General features: G+C 40.3%; 1 protein-coding gene across 2 annotated transcripts in view; it reads left to right on the top strand.

Annotated features, from left to right (window-relative positions):
* Positions 1-19,704, top strand: part of itpr3 (inositol 1,4,5-trisphosphate receptor, type 3) — a 75,572-nt gene that overhangs the window by 10,410 nt on the left and 45,458 nt on the right. For both annotated transcript variants that reach the window (XM_074644854.1, XM_074644855.1), the window contains exons 2-20: positions 2,842-2,912; positions 7,193-7,314; positions 8,674-8,760; positions 11,752-11,910; positions 12,122-12,220; positions 12,331-12,414; positions 13,699-13,845; positions 13,945-14,040; positions 14,299-14,343; positions 14,587-14,726; positions 15,088-15,187; positions 15,314-15,474; positions 15,788-15,929; positions 16,023-16,187; positions 16,780-16,952; positions 17,039-17,158; positions 17,621-17,702; positions 18,660-18,775; positions 18,919-19,170. In XM_074644854.1, coding sequence (XP_074500955.1) covers positions 2,842-2,912; positions 7,193-7,314; positions 8,674-8,760; positions 11,752-11,910; positions 12,122-12,220; positions 12,331-12,414; positions 13,699-13,845; positions 13,945-14,040; positions 14,299-14,343; positions 14,587-14,726; positions 15,088-15,187; positions 15,314-15,474; positions 15,788-15,929; positions 16,023-16,187; positions 16,780-16,952; positions 17,039-17,158; positions 17,621-17,702; positions 18,660-18,775; positions 18,919-19,170 — 2,361 coding nt within the window. The remainder of the gene's footprint in view (positions 1-2,841; positions 2,913-7,192; positions 7,315-8,673; positions 8,761-11,751; positions 11,911-12,121; positions 12,221-12,330; positions 12,415-13,698; positions 13,846-13,944; positions 14,041-14,298; positions 14,344-14,586; positions 14,727-15,087; positions 15,188-15,313; positions 15,475-15,787; positions 15,930-16,022; positions 16,188-16,779; positions 16,953-17,038; positions 17,159-17,620; positions 17,703-18,659; positions 18,776-18,918; positions 19,171-19,704) is intronic.

The following is a 19,704-nucleotide window of genomic DNA, read 5'->3' as shown; positions in this document are numbered from 1 at the left end:
TTAACAGTAAATTAATCTGAACTGGGTTGAAAAATGATGCAATCTGGTTGCCATGGTAATGAATTACGTCTGACTATTAACCACCCCCACATTCTCTGTTTGAGAAAGAACGTTAACCAAAAAACAGGAAGTAAAATTGGCTGGAGGAGGGGGACTTTAAGGTGCAGGAGGTTGTAATGCACCAACAAAGAAGAAGAAGAAGGCTGCTAGCTAGTTAACCTGGTTGTAAACAATGCAGGATGCTTAAAACAATCAGCTTTGCAGATGTTTTATGAGGAAGGAAGTGCACATTTGTCAGAGCTCAAGAATGCACCAAATCGTTTCGGTGAGAAACACTGAATGCAAACAAGTTGTTTGTTTGTTTGTTTACAAGAAAACTGTAAGTGAATGATTGCTAACATGTGTTGCTCAGAGTTTTACTGTTCCCTTTAAACACAGCTCCTTAGTGATGGAGCTAATGGTGAGCTGATGGTGAGGTTGTCCTCACAGCTTCATCCAGTCGTTTAACTAGATCTGTTTTAGTCTTTGGAGATATAATGAAAGCAAACTATTAGAGACAGAAGGGAAGACAAACTAGAAATAGAGACGGGACAAAGACAGAAGTAAGGAGCTGTTAATGAGACGTTGGACAGATTACCTCTGACAAGAAACAGATGTTGAGGTTGTGATTTCTGTGAATCAGTTTTAATAATGTGAAACAGGCCAGCTGAGCAACGTGTTAGTCACTGAATCAACATACCTGAGAGAGTGTGTGTGTGTGTGTGTGTGTGTGTGTGTGTGTGTGTGTGTGTGTGTGTGTGTGAGACTGACAGTCCGGTGAATGCAGCAATCAGCAGCACACACCTGGGACACACCTGGCAGTCAGACAAAAGAAGTGAGTGGCTGCTTTAGTGATGGCGGACGCTGTGGGCGGTCGGAGAAGAAAGAAAGACCGAGAGAAAGAAAAGTGGGAGGAAGGGGAAAACTAAATCAAAAGAGACACAAGAGACAGAAAAGAAACGAGAAAAAGAAAGTTTTGGAAAATGGAGACATGTTTTGGAAAGTGAAGATATTTTAAAGAAAGAAAGAAAGAAAGGAAGAGAGGAAGAGGAAAGACGTAGGAATAAGGAGAAAAAAGAGGTGAAGAAAGAAGACTGGAACAATAGAGGGAGAATAGATGGAAAAATTAGGACATTTTTTGGAAAGTCAAGACATTTAAAAAAATGTGATAAAGATAGAGGAATAAAGGTTACATATGGGACTAAATGTTTTCATTGGGTGCACCGGTGCAGCTGACATTCAGCCTTCTCGAGAAACATCACATCCATAAAACATACCGCTAATTCAAAATGAGGAGAACTATTGATTGTTTTTACGTCAAGAATAACCTGTACCCGGCTCTGAACGGCCCAGACCAAACCCGACCGGTGTACCGCTCCACCACCTGTCTCCCCTGGTCCCCGGTAAGATGCCGAATCCTGAACACGGCGCCAGATTCATTTCACAAGTGGGGAGAGCAAAAAGTCTGTGTGTGTGTGTGTGACACTACTGTACATTTAATAACACGAGACAACTTTATTGCTAATTTCTCTGCTCCAATGATCGTCAAACAGCTGATCTGAGCGCATCTCTCTCTCTCTCTCTCTGTGTCGCTTGACAACTCGCTCTCTAAGCACATATTACATCACGCTGCTCTTAAACCAACGTAATATGTAAACATGTGGATACCTGACGGCACCATAGGTAGACTGTTAAACTCACTATCGACGCGTCCAGGTGACCAAAATAATTTTTCTCTGCTACATTGTGAACAACAAATCTGTGTTGAAATCATTTACATTATGATGCGTTCAGGCTCTATTCAATAAAGATAAGTATTATTTGGGGAAGGTAAATTATTGTGAAATTAAAGATGGTGAAGCGTTGTCTACTTCACAGAAAAAGTCAAATTTTTATTCTCCTGCTCTGGTTCAGACGAAAGAAAACCAGCCGGAGGATCAACAGAATAACACACACACACACACGCACGCACACGCACACGCACACACACACGCGCACACACCTGTTGAATCTCAGACAGTCTGCAGTCAGCAGGATTACCTGTCCATTCATACACACATTACCTACATACAGCTGGAGGCCAGGTGTGTGTGTGTGTGTGTCACTATTGAGACCCTCTGTTGACTAAACACTGATGGTTAGAGAGATTTACTCTAATGACCACACACGCACACGCACGCACACACACACACACACACACACACACACACACACACACACACACACACACACACACATACACACGCGCAAACGCAAACACACATTTTCCACTTACTTCTAGTGTAATTTTACTAAAGTTAAACCCGGTTATACTTAACTCCTCCCTCTCGTGTCTCTTCTGGTTGCAAAAACCAAGCTGGCGACGGCCAAAATGCTGAACCTCGAGGCTTCAAAGTCCACAAACCACCACAAACAAATAACACAACAAACCACTTCTTATATACTGTCTATGATTTGACCCACCCACCACTCCGACCTCCTTCCTATGAGGACTTCTGCGGACTTTGATTAGAAACGTATTTGTGATACGTCAGAAAAACTAAAGTAATCCAGGAGTTTCCCTTGAAACCTAAATGACGTTGCAGTTTTGTTGTATGGAACCGTCATTTTTTGGAGACAGGGCTGAGAGCAGAGAAGAGTTTGTAACAAGCAAACAATACTTTTGTCTAATGTGTTTAATTTTTTTCTCACAGCTGTTGTGATGCAGTTGAAAGTAGGACTGCAACGAAAGGTTATTTTCACCTGCTGGATATATTCTTGATTAATTGATTAATGATCTTCTTCTTTGGTTTTTGTCTGCAGGTTGGTAGATGACCGCTGTGTGGTCGAACCAGCTGCTGGAGATTTGGAGACTCCTCCAAAGAAGTTCAGAGGTAAGACCACGTGTGTGTGTGTTTGTGTTAATATGAATACCAATTATTAAATATTTATTTTTCTGATCACCAATCGATCTGCAGTTACTGATTTGTAACTGTTCACAAATCCAGCAGGTCGTATATTAGAAAGTAGTTTTGTCAGTTGCGTCAGTCAGATACGAAACAGTTCCAGCAGGAAGTCAGTTGGAATAAATATTTAGTTATAAGTAATCCCTACATCAGGGCTGGTTCGTACGGTGCAACCTGTATTAATTAAATCTCCGCTAAATAAACAGTTTCATCATATTGAGGTTTGAAGTTCTCAAGAACAGCCGTTACAGCTGGCTGTAGGACAGGAATGTGTCTTTATTCTCACACTTATTGACAGGCAAAAACTATAGAAATCTGAGTTTTCTGATGCTGTTTCTAGGGCTGTCAATCGATTAAAATATTTACAGCTCATAACGCCGTCTCGACCAACGTCGTTGTGGAAGCGTGGAAAACTTTTAGTGTGGTTCGCCTAGACAGACATACCCAAAATAAATCAAGAATAGCTCCACAACTACCAGGTTTATATGCATGATCTTGGTCTCTATTGATAGGTAGAACCTCAGAGGATTCATCCCCAGTGTCAGTAGCATTGTGACTGTTACTATGTCTGAGTAAATTGTGATGAACCAAAGGAAAAATTTCCATTTTTATCCTCGCCTAAAATGTTTTCTAGATTAGACACTGGATAACACCATTATTGCAATGATGCCATGCACAGAGATGCCACTGAATTCATTCAGCAACTCCTCGACTACAACTGTGCCAAAGCAGATATAAATAACACAAAGCACATAGAGTCTACAAAGGTTTTAGTAAGGATAGGACCAGGCGGACTCTCCATTTGGCCAAATGTTGTGCCAAATGGGTTTTCTACCTCTTGAAAGGGAATCTAGCTATAAAATACTACTGATATCCACTACAGGAGGCTATGTGCACACAATGGAGCCTTTGACCATGACATTTACCCTGTGCATCATCACATTCTACCATTGTGCACAGTATAAAATCAATAAAAAAACAACTAAATTGTATAATTTTGACCAAGTGAAACTAAGATAATAACAAGTAAGATCAATAACAACGTAAATAAGATCACAAAAGACAATCCAAAGTCAAGTATGTACATTCAATATAAAAACTGTCAAAAATATTATAAAGGAAAAATACAGTTTCTTATGTGTTGATTTTGTAACTAAAATATTGAAATCATTGCCAAACAAACATTGTTTTGACAGAATTCACCTGGAGTGTTGTTTTAGTAGCGTTAAGGCCTCGCCTGTTAGAAACAATTCGGGAAAAAAAGACCACCACAGCATTTTATGAAGTTTTTAAAGGCAGTGTTTTAACACACAGCTCAGCTGAACCTGGTACCGGGTCCATCGGGTAAAAGAGGTTAAAAGGAGTAGTTGTTACGGCCTACAGGATGTGTTACACTGGTTGCTACAGTCCCAGTTTGGAAGTGATTGTGTGCTTGATGGAGTATAATCAGATCAGACAGCAGCAGGTCACAAAGTGATGCAAAAAGACAGTTTTATATCACTGATTGAAACGTCAGAGTTGTTAGTTTAAAGCCCCCTTCAGTCAAAAAAAGTTCACATTCATCTGAAGGAGGAAAGTTTCTCTGAGCTCACCTTCAATCTCAGTTTAACATCTGGACGTACCTGCAGGATTTATGACATCACAACTAGTTTGGAGCCAATCAGGGCTCAGTATGAAACTCACACAAGTGTGATTTGGAAACTTGAAGCCTCCAGGTCACAGACAATCAGAATAGACATTTTAGCGAAGTAGGAGACATCTTGTGTCCCATTGTTAAACTTTTTAAATAAAAATTATTGCTATATTTGTCTTTAAACATGTAGAGATAGACACAGGATTAGTTCACAGTTAAACATCTGCTACCCCTTGCTCTCCTGATCACCTGTGGGATCACCAGCTCCTGTACGCCCGGCCTGATTCAGGTCCTGGGTCAGGTCTTTGTTATAAGAACCAAATGGACCCATGTAAACCTCCAGAGTGCTGTATGAAATATAAATGATATGTGTGAGTGATGTGAGTCCAGCTGCACCATCTGCTCGGTGCCGTTTTAGCTTTTTGGACAGCGAGCAGTTGAACTAGTTTACAAGTAGATCACAGTGAGACGTGACTGACGTTGGTTGCTATTTATTTATAAAGTCCTTAATCATATATCACTTCTTTATTAAAGTAGTCCTATAGTCCAGGCCTATTTAATTGGTGGCTCGTGGCTCAAATCCGGACCTTTAATCGTTTATAAAAACGTTCCCCCAGGAGATCACTATGGTGCCCCGTGTGAGGCCAAAAGTCAACGTTCACTTATTTTCATTTACATCTGTAGCTCAATAAAATAACACACATAGTCATTTTAAGCCAAACCATGATGTTTTACTGAACATAACTAAGTTGTTTTGTTCTGTTTTTTGTTTTGAAACACAGTTTTGTAGGAGACAGGGTTGGAGAGAGAGCGTTTGTGTGTTTGTGTGTTAAAAGCTCATTTCCTTAAGTCAAGATGATTTTAAACCTGAATGTCCATTTAGCTCACAACATAATACAGAGTGATTACACACAGGCAAATTGTGTTTGCCTTACACACACACACACACACACACACCATGCAGTAGCAGTGTTAATGATTTTAATGTACAGGATCTGCTGGAGGAGAGTCAATATTTACCCCTTACCTTCCACACACCGTCAGTGTGTTGGTCCACCTCCTTCATTCAGACTGAAACATGGATGGAGCGTCATGTTGGTGAATCTGAATGACTCCTGTTGCGCCACCAGCAGGTCAAACTCTCCGCTAGTCCATCCATGAATCAGCTCATAGAGAGAAAGACTATATTTGGTCGTGGGGCAGAAAACGTGATAAACTAACTCGGAGATAGGCTTAATGTCAGACGCTTCACCGCTTTGATGTTCTGAAACCAAAACAGCCAATTAGCTTCAGGCGCTGGTCCGCTGACCAATCAAAACCACTCTGGAACTAATCGCTCAAACCAACTACAACACAGTGAGACGTCATGTGACTCCACAATGTTTAGAATAAAATACATGAAGAGTAAACTTAACCTCTTCAGCTCTATAGGGTGCTGGAAGGTGTGGTTCTCCTAAACAAATAAATCAAGAATAGCTCCACAACTACCAGGTCTGTATGCATGATCTTGGTCTCTATGGATAAGTAAGACCTCGGATAATTCATCCCCAGTGTCAGTAACATTGTGACTGTTACTATATCTGAGTTAATTGGGATGAACCAAAAGAAAAAAAAATATTTTTATCCTCAGCTAAAATGTTTTCTAGATTAGACAGTGGATAACACCATTATAGCAATGATGGCATGCACAGAGATGCCACTGAATTCATTCAGCAACTCCTTGAATACAACTGTGCCAAAGCAGATATAAATAACACAAAGCACATAGATTCTACAAAGGTTTTAGTAAGATAGGACCAGGCGGACTCTCCATTTGGCCACTTGGATACCCAAAGTGTGCCAAATGGGTTTTCTACCTCTTGAAAGGGAATCTGGCTCTAAAATACTACTGATATCCACTACAGGAGGCTATGTGCACACAATGGAGCCTTTGACCATGGCATTTACCCTGTGCATCATCACATTCTACCACTGTGCACAGTATAAAATCAATAAAAAGCAACTAAATTGTATAATTTTGACTCAAGTTTTATTATAATAATGAAATATGATCAAGTAGCTTAGATAATAACAAATAAGATCAATAACAATGTAAATAAGATATAAAAAAAGAATCCAAAGTCAAGTTTGTACATCAAAATATATACGTCAAAAATGTTATAAAGTAAAAATACAATTTCTCGTGCGTTGATTGTGTATCTAAAATATTGAAATCATTGCCAAACAATCATTGTTTGGACAAAATACACGTGGAGTGTTGTTTTAGTAGTGTTAAGGCCTCGTCTTTTAGAAACAATTCGTAAAAAAGGACCACCACAGCATTTTATGAAGTTTTTAAAGGCAGTGTTTTAACACACAGCTCAGCAGAACCTGGTACCGGGTCCATCGGGTAAAAGAGGTTAAAGAGAATATGTATATAATATATAATAATAATAATGATCTCTTCGTTATTTTACAGTCTTTTGCAGGTTTTCTAAGATGTTTCTAATGAATGTCTGTTTCATGCCGTCATGTTGAAGTGAGCTGTATTCAGTTATCTGGTTCTAATCTATGGTGTTGTGTTGTGTGTTCTCAGACTGCCTGTTCAAGGTTTGTCCTATGAGTCGGTACTCGGCTCAGAAACAGTTCTGGAAAGCCAAACAGGCCAAACATGAGAAGGACAAGATCGGTGATGTGGTTCTGCTGCAGAAACTACAGGTAACACATTTCTGATACTCTGGTCTGATCACTTTCAACTTTGTGTGTCTGAAACAACGATGTGATTTTCTTCCTTTTTTTATTTGGGCTGACCTCCTACAGTAAATGTTGTTGATTCGAACTATCAAGGTTCATTTCTCATCAAGCACATTTCTAAGTGAACCCCGTTATTTCCAATGGTTTGCGCCGCGCTCGAGCACCGATGTGCGAGTAGCGAGCCAACGCCGATTTGCCTCCGATCTGGGGCTTTTGTCGGGGAGGGAAAATCAGGCTTAAAGTCGTGTAGTGTGAACTAGGCATAAGGTGAATGCAAGAAACATCAGCAATAAAGTTCAGTATTTACAAAAACGAAAAATATCTCTAAATCTGAAAAGACATAAACAGAAGGCTGGGCGATATGAGCCAAATCCTTTTTATCAGGTAATTCAATAAATAAATAGTCTATATGAAATAACCCCATGGTAAAGCCTATTTTGTATACTCCTGTGTGAATTAAATACTTATATGTTGTACTTGTAACTAATATATGTTCTCATTTTAAGAACTTGTTTTAAGTGAAATTACTGAGAAAAAATAAATAAATATTGGCCTAGCCTATATCGTGAAAGAAACGGTATAGAAAAATATATACGATATACATTTTTATTACACGGCTTTGTTGAATACTCGATTCTGATTGGTCAATCACGGCGTTCTACGGTCTGTTATTTCTTTATAGCAGACCGTTGCTATGTATAACAGACCGTTGCTATGGGCACAGTTCTGATGTCGGACTCTGGAGGACAATTTTTTTGTCAAATTATTGATTTCTTTACTAAGTAGTCGCGTAATAAACGGGATAATGTACAGCTAGCGGGTCATTGTGGTGTAAGAAACACCTTCAGGGCGATGCAAGCTCCACGTTGGGGTGCAGTATCACCCTGTCGGGGTTTCTCTCACAATAATGACCGACTCGCTGTACATTATCCATTACTTATATCATTTTGATGATATATATCGTGCCCAGCCCTGACATCAACCACAAGCACATGACAAATTAAAATACCAAAGTCCTATAGGCTAGGCTCGGAGCTAGGCTAGCAGTTTCCCTCTGCTTCCAGTCTTTGTGCTAAGCTAAACACATGCCAGCTCTGTCTCTGTTCTCTCAAACACCACAGAGGATGAAACTGATCTCCGTCTGAAACATGTGACTGTGTAGGAGACAGAGAACAGGAGGGTTTCACTATTACTACAAATACTCTGACTGCTCATGGTTATTGTTTGGTTGTATTGTGGCGTATAAAGACAGGGTTCATAGCCAGATTTTACTCCATGTTACAAGTCAAGAGAGTGAACTGTGTGTTTGTGTGTGTTTTGCAGCATGCGTCCAATCTGGAGCAGAAGCAGAACGAGACAGAAAACAAGAAAGTCCACGGAGACGTTGTCAAATACGGAACCGTCATGCAGGTAAACTACAAACATATATATGTTATTCATAAAGTTAAACATGAAACTGAGGCTCTGTTGCACTGAAAATAAGGCTCAATAGGAAACAGGACATGTGCAGGTTACTGATTGGCTCAGACAGAGTGTTTGAAACAACAGTGATATGTTATCATCATACAGGTAAAAGGCTGTTTATCATTCTTGATAACAGATCGGTATGTTTTATATGTTACGGTGCATTCAGATGCAGCAAGAAGCAGATTTCGTTGACACATTTGCTCTCTGCACATTAATACACTGGAGTCATACTGCTCAGAATAACTGTACATTTTTCACATTTTCCGGACATTTTTCAGATATTTAAATCTTTTTTTTACATATTTTACTTGCAAAAAAATCTAATTATTAATAAAATATGTGAAGAAAATTATGAAAAATGTACAAAAAAATATGAAAACATTAAATAAATATAAACATTGAATAATAAATTAATTATACATATTTTTCACTATTATTTTTCACAAATTTTTTGTATATTTTTAACACATCTTTCGGACATATTTCACTATTATTTTTCGCTCATTTTTAGGATATTTTTCACATATTTTTTGGACATTTTTCATATATTTTTCTGGACATTTTACACAAATATTTCTCACATCTTTTTGGGACATTTTACACAAATATTTCTAACATATTTTTTGGACATTTTACACAAATATTCCCTTTCTCACATATTTTGAGGATATATTTTTTTTTTTACATATTTTACTTGCAAAAAATATAGTTATTAGTAAAATATGTGAACAAATTGTGAAAAATATACAAAAAATATTACTAAAAAATGTGAAAAAAGTCCAAAAAATATGTGGAAATTATCCGGAAGATGTCTGAAATTATGAGTAAAATATGTGAAAAATATTAGTGGAAAAATGACTGAAAAGGACAGCAATGGAACTCTATGGCACAGAGGAAGATATCAGGCTTTGAAACACACACAATACTTGTTAGTAGAAACATTCACTGTTGGTTTGAGTGTGAACATGAAGAAAGATATAAAGTACAATGTTTCCCCTGAATTGCAGTGGAGTAGAGGAAGAAAGTAGCAGACAATGGAAATACTCAAGTAAAGTACAGTACAGTACAGTACTTGAGTAAATGTACATGCACACTGTAGACTTCCTCTCCTCGCCATGGCAACATGTGTCCTTTTGACCGTGCTGATACATGTGCGATCATTTACTGTACTTGTCTGACACACACACACACACACACACACACACACACCCTGTCTTACTGCTACACACACACACACACACACACCCTCTCTTACTGCTACACACACACACACACACACACACACACACACACACACACACACACACACACACATACACACACACACCCTGTCTTACTGCTACACACACACACACACACACACACACACACACACACAAACACACCTGTCTTACTGCTACACACACACTGACATACACACACACACACACACACCCTGTCTTACTGCTTACTGCTCTATGTGTCAACATATTGCTATCTCTTAGTGTCAACATTGAACTCGCTTCAGAGCTGAGGATCTGTCATCGTGATACACACGCACACACACACATATACACACACACATACACACACAGTGAATCTGGGTGTGGTCGCTGCTGAGTGAAACTGTGTCAGACTGTTAAAATAAAGATTCCTGCAGGAGAAAGGTGTGTGTGTGTGTGTGTGTGTGTGTGTTGAAGGTGTGGACAGGTAGACAGACGTTTCATTAAACTGTAAATGACAACTGAGCTGCACCTCTCACACGTTTACACTCTCTCCAGATAAAACCTGCGTTATTCTATATTTGACTTGTTTTTTTTTCTAGTCATCAAATCTCACATTCAGACTCTCAATACTGTTACTGTCAAACAGGTTCCCAAATGAACATGAAACTATATATTCTTAAAGATTTATGTCTTCAGCAGGAACCAATGGGCTTAGAGCTGAGAGACCCAGACAGAATAGAAAACCTTGTGAACCTGTCCTTTAAACAGCTGCTCACTGTAGTTTTTATAACAGGAGGAAATAGTGACTTTGTTGGGGACTATTTTCAGCGGCGGTTTAATCCACATGTGGTTCTCTAATGAGTATTAGTGGCAGCAGGACGTTGTATGTGGTATTGAGTCACAGTAAACCACAGTGTGTGTGTGTTCAGTGTGATAAAGGAGCATGTCACCCAGTGACACAGTGAGGCTCACTGATGTGGTTTTACATGTTTTTTGAAAATCTTTCAAGTTTTTGGACATTTTTCACGAATATTTTTCACACATTTTTCACAAAATCATCAGATATTTTTAAATGTATTTTTGGACATTTCTCACAATTTTTTTGCCCACTTTTTTCGGTTATTTTTTCCTGTTATTTTTCACACATTTTTCACTAATAATTTTCACACATTTTTCGGATATATTTCACATATTTTTCACACATTTTTCACTAATACTTTTCGCATATTTTCGGGAAATTTTTCACTAATATTTTTCACAATTTTTGGGGATATTTTTTCACATATTTATTTGGAAATTTTTCACTAGTATTTTTCACATATACTTGGGAGATTTTTCTTTTAATTTCTTTTTTCTTTTTTTTCTTTACATATTTTACTTGTGAAAAATAATAAATTATTAAATATTAAATTATTGAAATATCTGAAAGAAATTGTGAAAAATATACAAAAAATTTGTGGAGAATAGCCGTAAAATATCCGAAAATTATTAGTAAAATATGTGAAAAATATTAGTGAAAAATGTCAGAAAAGAAAAGGGCAACAATAGAGCTATATGGTACGGAGTAAGAAGAGATATCAGGCTTTGAAACACACACAATACTTGTTCGTAGAAACATTCACTGTTGGTTTGAGTCTGAACATGAAGAACAATAAATAATATCAGTCGACTTGTACTTTAGCTTTATCTAACATACAGTGAACTAAATGGCCACGTACTCTGTCTCCAGTTGCTCCATATGAAGAGTAATAAATACCTGACGGTGAACAAGCGTCTGCCGGCTCTGTTGGAGAAGAACGCCATGCGGGTCACTCTGGACGGGACGGGGAACGAAGGCTCCTGGCTCTTCATCCAGCCCTTCTGGAAGCTCCGCGCCAACGGAGACAACGTAAATACACTTCCATATCACCCTGAACACCCGAAGTAGGAGCAAACAAATGAGCATATAAACAACAGCGTGCAGCTCTGTTCTGTACAGAATCCCTCATCCCTGAAGCATAATTTAATATGGGCGAGACATAGTAGTACAGTAGTAGTACTTGAAGTATCAGCACTAGTAGCACCAGCAGTGTGTGTTTAATGTATGCTCTCCGTTGCAGGTGGTGGTGGGAGATAAAGTGATCCTGAACCCGGTGAACGCCGGTCAGCCGCTTCACGCTTCAAACTACGAACTGAGCGACCATCCAGGCTGCAAGGAGGTGAGACACAGTACTGACACCGAGACTAGTACAGAATACGGTACTGATACTGATGGAAGACGTGTACTGCAACAGAACCGCCTAGTCAACAGCTCTTCCTCCCTCTGCAGGTGAACTCGGTGAACTGTAACACCAGCTGGAAGATCAACCTGTTCATGATGTTCAGTGACCACCGAGAGGAAGTCCTCAAAGGAGTGAGTTACTTTACTGCATTACATACAGTACATACAGTATACAAGTACTTTGTGACCCCTCATCCACCAGTTGTGACCAGCCAATAAGTAATTATTCCTTGTTTATTTGAAAGGCCTGAAATACCAAAACCAGTAATCCACAGAAAAAAAGGAAAGATTAGAGGAACTAATGTAGTAAAACAGAAAAAACATGTTTTTTTTCTGCTTCTCATGACTCCTCACATTCATGTTTCGAACCCTTTGTGGGAGTCTTGACCCACAGTTTTGAGTATTTGTTTATTTATTCATTATATTAAAGTGCTTTAAAACGATTGCCGCAATTTGCATTAAAAAAATCTGACTCCTTCTCTGAGTCATAACTCAGTCAAATCTGGAGACACAGACATGATGCACATATTTTTACATTCAGTTTGACTTAAATTTGCAGAGATTATCTCATCTCAGTTATCCATCGTGAAAAAGAAATTAGAAAAAATTAGAAAATAATAGAAAAAAGACGCTCCTTATAGCTGCAGAACTTGCCTGAGAATCATCATGTTTTGAAGTTTTCTTCAGTCTCACAGTAATCCAGTGATATTGTAGTATAATTGTGATATTTGAACAAATATTGGCAAAAAATATGGGAAACAATCAAAGAAGGATAATGGATCTGTAGTTCAAAAACCTGACAACATCTATTAATTATTGCACTATCAATATTCTTTCTAAGGCCCAGAATGTCGTTTCTGAGAAACCAGGTTTTTCCATTAGTTTGGGTTGTTGGATCACTTTAAATACTACAATACCCATGAGCCTCAGCTGTTGTTGCTATGCAGAAGAAGTGTGAAGCAGTTGCAGTTGTGAATAATAATACTAACTTTATTTGTATAACACCTTTCATACTAGAAATGCAGCATAAAGTGCTTTACAATAAAGGAAAATAGACAGAATGAACATAAAAACGGGGGTAGAATGCCATAATAAGATGGAAAATGGAACACAAAATAAGATTAAAAAATAAGATAGAATGCAAGAAATAGAATAGATAAATAAAATCCACTGAATAATAATAATAATAATAATACTGTAATAATAATAATATAAAAATTAGTTCCCATATTTGCAGCAGCATCAAAAAGGTCTCCATCCTCTTCTACTCTGTTCTTATCTTTTATTTTCTACATCGGTGGTGAAGATTTTAATTTTTAAGACAACAATTTGTCGTCATGGTTACTGAATTCATGCAAAATTGACGGTCTTTTTAATGTCCTTTAATGCCTCTTTAATGAACTTCCTGTCTCTCAGGGTGAGGTGGTGCGTTTGTTTCACGCTGAGCAGGAAAAGTTTCTGACCTGCGACGAGTACAAGAGCAAACTCCACGTTTTCCTCCGCACCACGCTGAGGCAGTCTGCGACCTCGGCGACCAGCTCCAACGCCCTGTGGGAGGTCGAGGTACACACACACACACACACACACACACACACACACGGTGAGGTTCCTCTGAAGCTGAAGTTGTATTAAACTCTCTCTGTGTGCTGATTGGTCCGTCAGGTTGTCCATCATGACCCATGTCGTGGGGGGGCGGGACACTGGAACAGCCTCTATCGCTTCAAACACCTGGCCACCGGCAACTACCTGGCTGCTGAGGTAACCCTGGCAACACTGGGTGAAAGGACTGATGAATGAATTAATGGATGAATCTTTTTTTTCTACTTTATTACAGGAGTTAATGTACATTTACATTTGTTTACATATTATGTTCATACTTATAGAGCTCCACAGTGAGGTTCAGGAAGTTAAAACATTCATATTCTGAAAAATATGCACTTATTTATATTTTTGACAAATCTAAAAAATGCTTCTTGCGGTAGATAATATATTTAACTGTTGTTGTTGTTGTTGTAGGAGAACCCGGGCTATAAAGGAGAAACCACAGAGCTGGCGGCCTCGGTGAGTCACTGTTTTAACTTCATCACTGTCGTCACTTCATCAACACCAGCAAGCCTCAGAGCTTTATCGGGTCTGAAAGTTATAACCTACATTACTACATGACTACAATAGCAGCATAGTAAAAGTATATAACAGAATATCCCCCTCTGGAGAAACTATTCTAATAAGTTCTTCTATTTGAAGTAAAGAGCGGTCAGTTTGTGTATTTCAATCCTTTGACTTTGACCTCTGACCTCTCTGTAGATGGATAGTCGGAGTAACAAGCGCTCCCACGGCGAGAGGATCAAGTACAAGCTGGTAGCGGTGGCTCACGGCAACGACATCGCCTCGCTGTTCGAGCTCGACCCGACAACGCTACAGAAGACCGACTCGTTCGTACCACGGTAGGAGCACACGGCAGTCACTTCCTGCAGATGTTTCACATTAAAATACTACAGAGAAGGACAGGAAGTTTGTCCTACGAAGTGTTTAAATGTAAAAAAAAAAATCTGCATACTGGATTAAAGGTCCCAAAATCACGTTAACTAATTTCTTTAACGTGTTAACACAATCGATCTATTGAAGGTTGTACCGGGCTCAGTATTAAAGCTAGACTGAAGATACTGGTATCATATGAAACTAAAAAAACCTAAAGAATCCATTGATACCTACTGCAGAGAACCACACAGGACTATAAACGCCACAGAGGAGCAGAGTGATTTAAATAAAGCAAAGTGAACAGACAGTGTGCTGGTTGTCTTCCAGAAACTCGTACGTACGACTGAGACATCTGTGCACCAACACCTGGATCCAGAGCACCAACGTCCCCATCGACATAGACGAGGAGAGACCCATCAGACTTATGGTTAGTCCCACGCAAGTTCAAATAAGCTTTACATGCTTTCAGTTGACTTTGTACAAATACAAAGGACCGTTGTTTTTGTTTTTGTGGAGTGTATCTGAGTGTTTATTAATGTAACCCGTCTTTCAGTTAGGAACGTGTCCCACTAAAGAGGACAAGGAGGCGTTCGCCATCGTCTCCGTTCCTGTGATGGAGATCAGAGATCTGGACTTTGCCAACGATGCCAGCGCCATGCTGTGCACCATGGTGGACCAGTTCAGCCAGGGCTTCATCAGCCAGAACGACCGCCGGTATGACGCTCTCTCTAAATTAAATGTTTAGTAGAAAATGTCTCTAATCTAAGAATGATGGTTAGGTGAAGCAGGGCGTCTAACCAATCAATACTGACAGCCACCAGTAGATTACAGAGAAATCACAGTAAACATTCTGGACAAAACTGAAAACTTGTAAGTTTCTGAAAAAAATGTTGATTTGAAAACAACATTAGCCAAAGATATTTCCTGTATTGTCTCCAAATTCAGAGAATCATGGGAACATGAGCAAGATGAGGCAGGGAAGCAGGCCTTGAGGAAGAGTTAATATTCGCTGTTTTTTGTTGGTCAGGTTTGCCATCAAGCTGCTGGAGGACGTGGTTTTCTTCGTGGCTGACGTCATCAACAGCGGTCAGGCGGTCCTGGACGTAGTCATGACCAAAGCCAACCGAGAGAGACAGAAACTGATGAGAGAACAGAACATCCTTAAACAGGTAGGATCCCAAAATGACTCCGGTATTTGAGAAAGAAATCACGAAGCAGAAGCAGGAAACATGACGGCCAAATATCTGATTGTGTGTGTTCAGATCTTTGGCATCCTGAAGGCTCCTTTTAAGGACCGGGGGGGAGGGGAGGGTCCTCTGCTGCGTCTGGAGGAGCTGGCGGACCAGAAGAACGCTCCCTACCAGTACATGTTCAGACTCTGCTACAGAGTCCTCCGACACTCCCAGGAGGACTACCGCAAGAACCAGGTGAGGAGGGAGATGATGATGATGATGACCAGTACCTGTCATATCTCACTCGGTGTGTTCAGTTCAGTTAGCTTCTCCGTATCAAAAGGTGTACCCCAGGGTTCTATACTTGGACCATTTTTCTTTTAGTGGTTAGAATTAGTGATGTTAGTTTTTACTTTGTATTGAAAATTCACAAAGGATGGACGGAGGAAGTCATGGAGACACGTTAATTAAACACTCATGTTGTTGCCTCAAATCAACAAGTTGGTCCTCCATTTCCAACAAACACCGGACTTTTAACCAGAAGACCCGTGTTCCAAACCGTTGTTGACCGTTGTTTTGTTTTGTAAGTTATGTTAGTGACGTTTGTCACATGTTTTCCGTACGTGTTTTACTTAGTTTATGTACTTATTTTAAGCCCAACCGTGACGTTTTCTCTCACCCTAACTAAGTAGTTTTCTTGCCTTAACTTAACTGCTGACATTTGCGTGGCGTACAAATGACACGTGAAAAAGCTATAAATGAGTACTCATGACACACGGAAGGTTAGAGTCGAGCATGTCGTCTGCAGCGAGCCTCTGACTCTCCCTCCTCTTCCTCCCTCCTCCAGGAGCACATAGCCAAGCAGTTCGGTGTGATGCAGAGTCAGATCGGTTATGACATCCTGGCTGAGGACACTATCACCGCCCTGTTGCACAACAACCGAAAGCTGCTGGAGAAACACATCACCAAGACCGAGGTGGAGACCTTCGTCAGCCTGGTCCGCAAGAACCGAGAGCCCAGGTACACTTGGAGTGGGGAAGCAGGGGGGAGAGGCAGTCAGTATGTTGTTGTTGTTCGTTTATTATATTGTGTTTGTGTTCGTGCAGGTTTCTGGACTACCTGTCAGACCTGTGTGTGTCCAACAACGTGGCCATCCCCGTCACTCAGGAGCTCATCTGTAAATGTGTGCTGGACCCCAAAAACCAGGACATCCTCATCAAGACAGAGTAAGGAGAGAGGGAGGGATGGATGACCTTTGACCCCTCAATCACAAACGATTTCTGCATCATCTAAGGCCCTATTCATACAGGGTTAACATTAAAGGGGGAGGTGTTTATTCTGGGTTCATACCGCAGTAGCGACGTGTGGCTTGCTAGATACAGTCAGTGAAATGGTGCTGTATGTGAATACAGCTCGCCGCCGGGTGATGTTATGAACCCAGACACGATGGCGTTATGTTTTCTCACATATCTGGGACTTCCACAACATGTACAAAACAGCACTAGTGGTTATTTCTTCCATGGTTGATGGCGGAATTAAGAGAAGTTGTTGGTATCTATGGAGACAAGCTCCTTCTCCTCTCTGGCACGTCTAGAGCGAATGAACACAAATGATACCGGCGGTCCAACACACGCGAGTAAATGTCAACATGTTAGAATTTCACTTGATTTTTGTTTTGTTCCATCCAGACGTCGTGTCCCCAAAGATGCGCCCACTGGTGGCGGCCAGGGAGAATACTTGGGGATGGATGACTACGGAGACGAGGACGAGGTAAATTTGCCTGCATCTCTGGGTTTTTTTGGTCTATATTTTTTTATGACTTTGTTAGTGACATATACTGCAGAACCCGCAGATACTGCAAACCCAGATATAAGATATGTGAATGAATGGCGAGAAAAAACTGTAATGGGTATTTTTTGAGGGGTCCATTGACCTCTGACCTCAAGATGTGTGAATGAAAATGGGTTCTATGGGTACCCACGAGTCTCCCCTTTACTGACAGCCCACTCTAGATAATCACATGCAGTTTGGGGCAAGTCATAGTCAAGTCAGCACACTGACACACTGACAGCTGTTGTTGCCTGTTGGGCTGCAGTTTGCCATGTTATGATTTGAGCATATTTCTTTTGCTAAATGCAGTACCTGTGAGGGTTTCTGGACACTATCTGTCATTGTTTTGTCTTTTTAATTGATTTCCAGTAATAACTATATACATACATTTGCATAAAGCAGCATATTTGTCCACTCCCATGTTGATAAAAGTATTAAATACTTAACAAATCCCCCTTTAAGGTACATTTTGAACAGATGGAAATTATGATGAATCGCGATTAACTATGGATATCGATTGACAGCCATAATTCATATGCTAATTTTGACAATTTACCACAAATATCTAACAAGATAAAATGATGAAGTGTTGACATTTTGGACGGTCATGTGTGTATCTGGAACTTGACTGTTTTTTTGACTGGAGGCGTACAACTGCGAGTCACTAATTCTAGTTTTAAAATGATTTGTTTTGAATTTAGATTTTGATAGAGGGAGAGATAGAGGCAAGAAACATGGAGAGGAACATGGAGGGGGCTGTAGTGGTGGAGCTTCAAACCTGGAATCAAACTGGGGACGTTGGCATCATAACCATAAGCAGTGGCGTAGGCAGAAATTGTAATCGGATTAGACAGAGATGTCTAATCAGTTTGATTTTGTTCTTGTCTCTTCCTGCAGGTGTGGCTGGTGTGGACAGACAAGACCAATGAGAGACAGGAGAAAAGCATCAGACAGCTGGCTCAGGAGGCCAGACAAGGAAATGCTCACGATGAGAACGTCCTCACCTACTACAGGTAGACACACATAGAGGGGTAATCCACAGAAGATTTCATGAAAATCACACCATTGACTTTCAGTATATTGTAAGCTAACCCAAGAACGGCAATAGAAGAAAGCAAAGCTCAAGGAGCCTGTCTGTCTCTGTGGAAACCCTCAGGTACCAGCTGAAGCTCTTTGCCCGAATGTGTCTGGATCGTCAGTATCTGGCCATAGACGAGATCTCCAAGCAGCTGGACGTGGAGCTCATCTTTCTGTGCATGATGGACGAGACGCTGCCCTTTGACCTCCGAGCCTCCTTCTGTCGCCTCATGCTCCACGCCCACGTAGACCGAGACCCTCAGGAACTGGTGACACCTGTAAAGTTTGCCCGCCTCTGGACCGAGATCCCCACCTCCATCACCATCAAAGAGTTGGTAGATTTTAATTTTGCAGCACTGTGTTATGGGAATTGTCACATCTTTTGAAGTGTGTTTTCTGTCCTGCCTGACTGGATTTGCTGAATTTGGACATATGGAGCCTGGATGGCTCAGCCGGTAGAATTTTAATCTGAGATCTGAGATACATTTTTTGTGTACTAACTACTAAGATAGCACACGTCCAACCTAGTTTATGGTCAAATTCGTTGTGTGACGTGTCTGTAGTGCTCACTATTGTCATCATTAAGGGAGGTCTGCAGTTGGTTTGTGGCCATGAATGAGTGTTCACTTTCAGAGCTCGCCCCATTTATTAGGACACTTTCATTTAGACTTAGCCACATATTTTTGTCTCTGTTAGCCAAATCCCAAATCTGATAGCAATCTGTTGTGGTTTTCCAGGCCACAGGCAAATCCGTGTCTATCCTCTTCCAGTCCAGACAAACGTGGCATTGGACAAAAGCTTTCCGGATAAAACAGTTTGCTTGTGGCAATGAATGAGTTGTGCATTTTGGCAGGCCTATATCGGG

Source organism: Sebastes fasciatus, chromosome 8, assembly GCF_043250625.1.
Source record: "Sebastes fasciatus isolate fSebFas1 chromosome 8, fSebFas1.pri, whole genome shotgun sequence".
In the NCBI taxonomy this organism is placed as follows: Eukaryota; Metazoa; Chordata; class Actinopteri; order Perciformes; family Sebastidae; genus Sebastes; species Sebastes fasciatus.
Note: the sequence above shows the minus strand (reverse complement) of the source record. Positions and strands in the feature narration are given on the sequence as shown.